This window comes from Suncus etruscus, chromosome 12 (assembly GCF_024139225.1).
Source record: "Suncus etruscus isolate mSunEtr1 chromosome 12, mSunEtr1.pri.cur, whole genome shotgun sequence".
Classification (NCBI taxonomy): Eukaryota; Metazoa; Chordata; class Mammalia; order Eulipotyphla; family Soricidae; genus Suncus; species Suncus etruscus.
The window spans coordinates 21,482,662-21,490,986 of NC_064859.1; the positions used below are offsets into that span (position 1 = coordinate 21,482,662).

Genomic DNA, 8,325 nt, shown 5'->3' on the forward strand with positions numbered 1-8,325 from the left:
AACTCTTCCCAGACACTGGGCTGAGAGAACAGTGTAAGGCCTTCTACACAGTCAATTCCAGTTTGATCTCTGGCATGATATAGGTCCTCTGAACTCTGCCAGGGTGATTCCCTGAACACAGAGCCAGGAGTAAGCCCTGGATATTGCCAGGTGTAGCAGAAAAGAAGAAAAAGGAAGGAAGGAAGGAAGGAAGGAAGGAAGGAAGGAAGGAAGGAAGGAAGGAAGGAAGGAAGGAAGGAAGGAAGGAAGGAAGGAAGGAAGGAAGGAAGGAAGGAAGGAAGGAAGGAAGGAAGGAAAAAAGGCTTTTCTCCTTTTTCCTACTGACTTCTGGAATGGGCTTGTTTATAATCACAGCATTCTTTTTTTGGGAGGGGGGTTGGTTTTTGGGTCACACCCAGCAGCACTCAGTTACTCCTGGCTCTATGCTCACAAATCGCTCCTGGCAGGCTCGGGTGCCATATGGGATGCCAGGATTCAAACCAATGTCCTTCTGCATGCAAGGCAAATGCCCTATCTCCATACTCTCTCTGGTCCCCTCACTTAGCATTCTTTTTTTTTTCTTTTTGTTTTATTTTTTTCGGGCCACACCCGTTTGATGCTCAGGGATTACTCCTGGCTAAGAGCTCAGAAATTGCCCCTGGCTTGGGGGGACCATATGGGATGCCGGGGGATCTGACCACTGTCCTTCCTTGGCTAGCACTTGTAAGGCAAACACCTTACCTCTAGCGCCACCTCGCTGGCCCCTCACTTAGCATTCTTAAAAGAAATGGCCACAGGGCCAGAGAGATAACATGGAGATAAGGTGCTTGCCTTACATGCAGAAGGACAGTGGTTCAAATGGTGGTTCAAATGGCATTCCATATGGTCCCCCAAGCCTACCAAGAGCGATTTCTGGGCGTAGAGCCAGGAGTGACCCCTGAGCCCTGCATAGTATGACCAAAAAAAAGGGCCACGTGAACACAGATGGAGAAAGGTCTGTGTACTGGGCAGCTTAAATTTTTGCAGCTGGAAAGCACCTGTGGACTGGGGAAAGTGTTAAGGAAATGTCAAATGGTCAGATTAGGATTAACTGTGGGGTGGGCCTCCCAAGTGTTTTTGGGACTGTGTGGCCCTAAATTCTGAACAGGAAAGATGCAATTTTGTAAAGGGCTTTTTTTTCTCAAGCATAAGTTTCTATTTAACACCTTCCTTCCCAAGACCTCTGGCCATACCAGGTAGCCTATCTGGAAAGGACACGAGGGAGCAGTAGAAAGTACCCTAGGTAGAAACCAAGCTAGAAACTCCTCATCCCCTCTCTATATAAACTGGCTTGTGACCTGCCCGGGTGGGGTTGTCTCTCTTAGAGGTAACCCTGACAGATCAGTTTGGAGCTTGTTGGTAGACAGAATAAAGTCTTGCTTTGCTTTACTCCAATTGTGTGGTCTCATTCTTTGACTCTGAACCCCAACAGGACAGAGATGACATGGCTGCTTTCTGATACCAGATTTGGGACATGCAAGTTTAAGCCAGGGGGTCACATGAAGAGGATTCCAATCTTGCCAAGAGAGATGTGTGTCAGAGGAGGACTGTAGAGACTAGTGTTTGGGGAGGGGGAGGATTAGAGTGTATTGGGTCACCTACAAGGAGGATTTATGGCCCACTGATCCAGGGAGAACTCAGAGAATCATAAAAGCATACAAGAGAGATAGTGAAGTGTAGGGCCAGAGACAGGAAGCCTTGCTGTAACTGTCACCCTGAGACACACACACACAGATAAACACACATACAGAATGCATAGATCATCCATAGACACATAGATCCATGGATATACACACAGATAATAAGACACACATATGGACACACAGACCCCATAGACACACACAGACACACATAAATCATACAAACACAGACAATATGCAGACACACAGACCATATACAGACAGTGACATGCACACAGACATACACAGACCACAGTCATATACACAAACCAGACACAACAACATATAGACACACACAAATATACAAACCCAAGACACACAGACAGACACATGCACTCTGTGCAGCAGAAACTTCTTAGAAACTTTGGGAAAGAAAACTAGCAGCTCGAGAGAGAGAGAGAGAGAGAGAGAGAGAGAGAGAGAGAGAGAGAGAGAGAGAGAGAGAAACTAGCAGTTCTTCCAGATGAAGTGGAATGGGTCCCCTTAGGAAAGAGTTCTAACTTCTAAATGCAGTGGTGGGGTGGGCGGTTGCTTATCATATGGGCATTAACTAGTGAGTGTAGACTGGATTTTTTTATGAAAAAGTGTGCTCTGTAGGAGGCATTAAGTGGTCAGAGCTGCAGTCAAGGAGTATCTTCAACTTAAGTGGAGGAATGCCACCCTCAACTTCTGATAGGCTTAAAATGGTCAGTGTGTGGGGCCAGAGAGATAGTAAGGCAATTCCCTTGGATGCGGCCCACCTGGATTTAATCCCTAGGACCCCAAGAACCATCAGGCGTAATTCCTGAGAGAAGAGTAACCCCTGAGCACTGCTAGGTATGGCCTAAAAACCAAAAACAAGAGCAACAACAAAAATTATATTAAATATGTTTATGTATTCAATATGTCTCTGATATATTCAATAGTCATATATTCAATAAATATATGTTCATATATTCAATATGTCTTTACCCAAAAACCAATTGAAGAACTACACATTTATCTTTTTTTGATGTATGTTTCTTTTCGTTTCTTATTTATTACTTTATTTTTGACAGAAAACGATCACAACCCTTTTTGTTTTATTTGGGGGCACATTCAGTGGCGATCAGGGGTCACTCCTGGTTATTCCTGCTTAGGAATCACACTCCTTGTAGGCTCAGGGGAACACATGTGATGTTGGGGATCTAACCCAGGTAGGCCACATGCAGGGCAAACACTTTACCCTTTGTTCTATTTCTCTGATCTCACAAAAATAAGGTCATAATACCAAAAGAAGGGGGGACTGGAACAATAGTACAGTAGGTAGGGCATTTTTCTTGCATGTGGGACCACCCAGGTTCAATCCCCGGTATCCCATATAGTCCCATGAGCCTGCCAGGAGCAATTTCTGAGCACAGAGTTGGGTGTTCTCCCAAACCCTCCCCCAAATAAAAATGATCATATTCTTAAATTTCATCCAAATAAAAGTTAACTAATATTTGGAGTTAAAAAAAAGTCTGGTTATTGGAGCCAGAGAGATAGTGCATTAGTAGGGCGTTTGCCTTGCATGTGGTCAACCCTAGAAAGACCTGGGTTCCATTCCCGGCATCCCATATGGTCCTCCGAGCCTGCCAGGAGTGATTTCTGAGTGCAGAGCCAGTAGTAACCCAAGTGCTGCCAGGTGTGGCCCCAAAACCAAATAAAATAAAATAAAATAAAAAATTCTGATTATTTAATCTATCTATTTATTTCTACCTGTAATTCATCATTTTGTTTTGTTTTGTTTTGTTTTGGGCCCCACCTGGCTGTGCTCAGGAGTTACTCCCGGCTTTGGGCTCAGAAATGGCTCCTGGCAGGCTCGGGGGACCATATGGGATGCAGGGATTGAACTCAGGTTCGTCCAAAATTGGCTGCCTACAAGGCAAACGCCCTACCGCTGTGCTATCACTCCAGTCCCCAATATATAATATTTTAATTTTTGTTTTGTTTAGGGATCGTGTGGTACCAGGGATTCAACCAGGTCTCCAATTGAACCATTACCCTATCCCTTATATCAGCATCAGCATCACCACCATCTCAATCTCAAATTTTCCTACATAACATAAATAATATGCAGATACACGCTTACATTGCAGCCTCATATAGATGGTGTCATATATTTTGTTAGTTGCTTTTTCTAGTCAACATGTTTTCTCCATATTCTTTAAACCTGATATTAATGTATGCTTTTATTTATTTAATTTTTTTTTTAGGGAGCATTGCATACCCAGTGATGCTTAGGGATTACTCGAATTACTTCTGTCAGGAATTGAAGGACCATATAGGAATCGAACCCAGGTCAATTGCATATAAGGCAAGTGTTCTACCTGCTATACTATCTCTCCAGCCTCTGATGTGCTCTTTAATCTGTTTTTCTATATAGAACTTCAACTGGGGCAGTGTATGTGTAGGGGATGGGAGGATTTTTTTATTTTGTACAGCAGGGTGCTGCTAACTTTGCTTGTGGTCAATATGGGTTTGATCTATGGCACTACATATGGGCCTCTGCAACCTAAGTGCAGAGCCAGAGGTAAGCTTGAGCTCTTACCTGACTGTGGCTTAAAGATAAAACAGAATTGGTGACCAGAATGATAGCGTAGCAGTAGAGCATTGGTCTTGTATGTGACTGCTCCAGGTTCAGTACATGGCATCCCAGATGGTCCCCTGAGTCTGACAGAGTCATTTCTAAGTGCAGAGCCAGGAGTAACCCTGAGTGTCACCAAGTGACCAGGTATGGTCCCAAACCAAAAATAAATAAATAAAAAAATAATTCACCAGGGGTGGGGATGGCCAGAGCGATAGCACAGTGGTATGCTGGAGGCGACTTCTGTCCTGCAGCATCAGTGGGATTTTAATAAATCCACTTCAGGGAGAGTTATATGTTCAGTTTATAGAGACCCAGACAGGACTGCAGCAGACTCCTTGAACAGTCAGAGAAATTTGAAGAGTTAATTATCTTTTCGATTGCTGTCAGTGAGGAGAAAGCAAGGCCAGCCCCACTCCCTGATAAAACCTGCTCAAATGTCCTCAGAGGAGAGCCCTTGAAGGGAAAATTTGAGTCTCTGAATCTTCCAACAGGTCTAGGCCTATGGCTGTTGTCATCAGTGCACAGGGAAAACAAGTCACTCTGGTTCCACAATAGAGGGAGGAAGAAAAGCACCTATCTAAGAGAGGGAATAAAAGGAAATCCTCAGCAGGTATGCAATCCTAGATTCTTTGGGTTCCTTTGATTTCTTTTTTTTTAAATATGGAATGATTCACAAATTTGCATATCATCCTTGTGCAGGGACCATGCTAATCTTTGTATCATTCCAATTTTAGTATGTGTGCTAGCAAAACAAGCATGGGTTTCTTTGTTTTCTTTCATTTCTTTCCCTTGCCTCCTTCCCTTGATTTTAATGAGTTCTCAGACAGTGAACTTATTATCAGGAAGAATCAAGAGTGATGGATAGGATTCTTTGAAGAAATCTGAATGACACTCAGGAAAGAAGCCATGGGCACACTTTCCTCCTTGACTGAAGAGAGAAGGTGAACGTGAGGGTTTCCTCTCCCACAGGAAAACATCCAATAGTTGGAATCTGTGGCAAAACACAATTTTGTATGGCAATGATAAAAATGGAAAATCATCCCTGAGGGAAAAGATGTGGGTCCCAGACTGGCAGATGGAGACAGAAGGGCCCTAGACACAAAGCTTCCCAGAGTCATTCGATTCACAGTCCCTTGTCTGGAGGTCTTGTTCTTGAATACATGGTGCCTTAGTGTACACATTCCTGGAAATAATTTCCCATTTTTACTTTCTTAAACTTTGCTAGTTTCAACTTTGGTGTTTAAAGTTCATTTCTATCTGACTGAGGAGGGAAGAAGCAGCCTTCAGAGTCCATCATTCATTTCTCTTCAGGGACACAAGCACCTTCCCCACTGCTCCATTGTTGGGGAAGAGGCCACAGAGAAGAGGAAGGGTCTTATTGGCCCCATTTTCCCCAGCCCCAAACTCTGGTTCCTTTAACTCTATGATCTACCAGTATTGCCTAATATCTCTCTGTCTCTGTGTATCTCTCTCTCCCCCCACCCCATCTGACTAGAAATTAGTGGATTTTGTCACACGGGATGAATGCCTAAATATCTTTTCAGATGCCCTGTTGCCTTCTCCACTGCCCTGCTGCCTCTTGCCCTAAAACCCAGGCTGTGCCCAGCCTCAGGGTCTCAGCATTTTCTTTCTCAGTTGCCACATCCTATTGCCCCTCAAATCTCTGTCCAAATGCTCCCAGGAAAGCTCATTATACTTTCCTGTATCAGAAGAAGTGGCCTGTGGCTCTTGTCCCATCCCATATGTCTCTGAGGGGCCCTTGCTAAATGAACCTGCTTCAGCTCTTTTTCTGCCTTGCCCCAGTGGCTGCAGGTACCTGACTCTGAGACAAACCAGTCATGGGAAAAGTATGACTGAAGGTGCTAAGTGCAAGAGAGAACCCAGGGTGGAGAGTTAAGTATCCTGGGAGAGCTTCAGGGAAGGTTGAAGGAGCGTTACCCTCCACACAGCACACGGGTTTCCTAAGGAGGGGAATGGCCAGTTTGCTGTTGCTCTTGAATATAGTATCTGTCCAGGTGTAATCATGAGGACACCGGGTAGCTGCTCTGTGCTGTGGCCACCAACCATGTCACCCCTGATGTAGCGAGAGGCTGAGGCCGGGCACGAAGGCAGAAAACAACGTGGACCTGGAAGAAGGAATCAAGAGGGGCCTGGCTGGGAAGTGGTTGCAGCAAAGGAGGAAAATTCAGCTTTTAAGCACATAGGAAACTGATCTCTGGTCAGGGGAGATACGGCCTGATAGGGGTGCGCCCCACTGTGTTCAGGCACCTGATTTGGGCAAGGTGGACATCATCAGGGGTACCAGAAGGCCAGGTAGGCCCCTAAACTCAAGGGAAAAAGCCATGTGGACAGCAGGCCTATCCTCGACCCCTGCAGGCTGTTCCCTGATGACCCCAGAAGAGAAGAGTGACCCTTGTTCACACCTCATGAGTTTATGATTACCAAATGCCAGGGAGTCAGACAATAAGGGAACAGCCACAGCTGGGTCTCCTGAGGCCCAGGAGACCCTGGAATTCTCTCCAGGATGCATTTTGGAGGCAGAGGACATCCAGGATGCAGCTGCTCTAGGTAGTGAAGACTACTATGGTGGCAGGTGAGAGGACATGCGAAGGACAGCTCAGGGGGTGCTGCCGCCATGCCTGGTGTTGGCTTCAGTGGGGCTGCAGCTGCTTCAAACTCCACCTCACGAGATGCCTTGCTGAGTCTTAGGTTTGGGGACACAGGCTAATCCCTAACCTGTGGGGCCTGGGAGAGGGGGGAGAAAGGGGACAAGCTTTGTGGCAGCTACACTGTGTACCCCATCATGTCCCAAGAGACTGAGACACTTGTAAAGGAGGAGGGTGTCTCTCCAATGAAGGTGAGGTATGTTCTCTCATTAAATCCTTAAATGACCCAAGATGACAATTGTATTTTAGCAAGACATGGTTTGGGGTCAGGGAGGTCCATAGATTCCTACCGAAAAGTATGGTGCAGGATTCCAGGGCAGGAGCATCACATGGAGTGAGCAGAAGCGGAATGGTGGGGACTGACTGGCTTATCTTTCCACAGAGCTCCTGGCACTCTTTCCAGGGACACCAAATTCGTTTGTGCACCTTGACTCTACAGAAGTCTTCCATGGCTCCTTACTCCATCCGCAAATACCAGAACAGGGATGACAAGTGGGTCCGAGAGCTGTTCTTCAAGTCAATGGGGGGCATTACTTTCCCCCTCAACCGTGGTCTGAAGTCGCCCCGAATACTGATGCTCCTGTCTGGGGGGCTCTTTATCCTTTTCCTGGTCTCTGGTTCCTGGCACCTGACTCTCCTGGCTGGTCTCACTATTCTCATTACCTTTAGATTCTTTAACAAGCACGTCTGGAATTATTTTATCAACTTTACGTTGAACACGGACTTGTCTGACATCAGCAAATACTACTTCAGCGAGCAGGGGTCCTGCTTATGGGTGGCTGAGTCTGAGGGGCAGGTGGTCGGCATGGTGGGGGCTCTGCCTGTGAATGAGCCCGCCTTGAGGAGGGAGCACTTACAGCTTCACCACCTGTGCGTGGATGTGGGCTACCGAGGTCAGGGTATAGGCAAGGCCCTGGTGAAGACTGTCCTCCAGTTTGGGCAGGATGAGGACTACAGAGCAGTTGTCCTCAACACCACTATATTTCAGCCGGAGGCCCTGGCCCTCTACCAAGGCCTGGGTTTCCAGAAGACTGGAGGGTTCATCTTTACCATAAATGGGAGAGTGGGCCTTATCTCTGTTACTCAGTTTACTTACCACCTCCCCTTCAGGCAGGCCTCCAAGAGCCCGAGGCAGGATGACTAAGGATGCCACCACAGTGAAATAGTCCAGAGAACTACTGTCAGTGTGAGTTTCTCCTTCCTATTAGAGTAGGCTGTGGGGGAGAGTAGCCTCTGCCATGTTTAGTGCTTAAGGGCTGCCACTGTGTCATTTTCTAGGGCCACCAAATGTTGTACACATAATTAATACTTAAGCCCTAATTTGAGTCCATAATAAACACTGGATTATTTCCTGAGTCTGTGTCAGCATTAGGCT

At 46.2% G+C, this 8,325-nt stretch overlaps 1 protein-coding gene and 1 non-coding gene across 2 annotated transcripts; one reads left to right on the top strand and one right to left on the bottom strand.

Annotated features, from left to right (window-relative positions):
* Positions 1-4,938: 4,938 nt before the first annotated feature.
* Positions 4,939-5,042, bottom strand: LOC126025253 (U6 spliceosomal RNA). The gene has a single exon (XR_007501288.1). It is a non-coding gene; the product is annotated as a U6 spliceosomal RNA (small nuclear RNA).
* A 2,045-nt stretch (positions 5,043-7,087) lies between these two features.
* LOC126024112 (putative N-acetyltransferase 8B) lies at positions 7,088-8,094 on the top strand. Its single transcript, XM_049784565.1, has 2 exons — positions 7,088-7,141; positions 7,390-8,094. Exons 1-2 carry the CDS (start codon positions 7,088-7,090, stop codon positions 8,092-8,094), a joined length of 759 nt encoding a protein of 252 aa, XP_049640522.1.
* Positions 8,095-8,325: the final 231 nt, after the last annotated feature.

What these genes read in the sequence shown, in the direction of transcription:
- LOC126024112 (XM_049784565.1), top strand. Translation starts at nt 7,088, where the DNA reads ATGTCCCAAGAGACTGAGACACTTGTAAAGGAGGAGGGTGTCTCTCCA. An exon ending in AGGGTGTCTCTCCAATGAAG is followed by an intron (nt 7,142 to 7,389) that starts GTGAGGTATGTT and finishes TTGACTCTACAG; the next exon opens with AAGTCTTCCATGGCTCCTTA.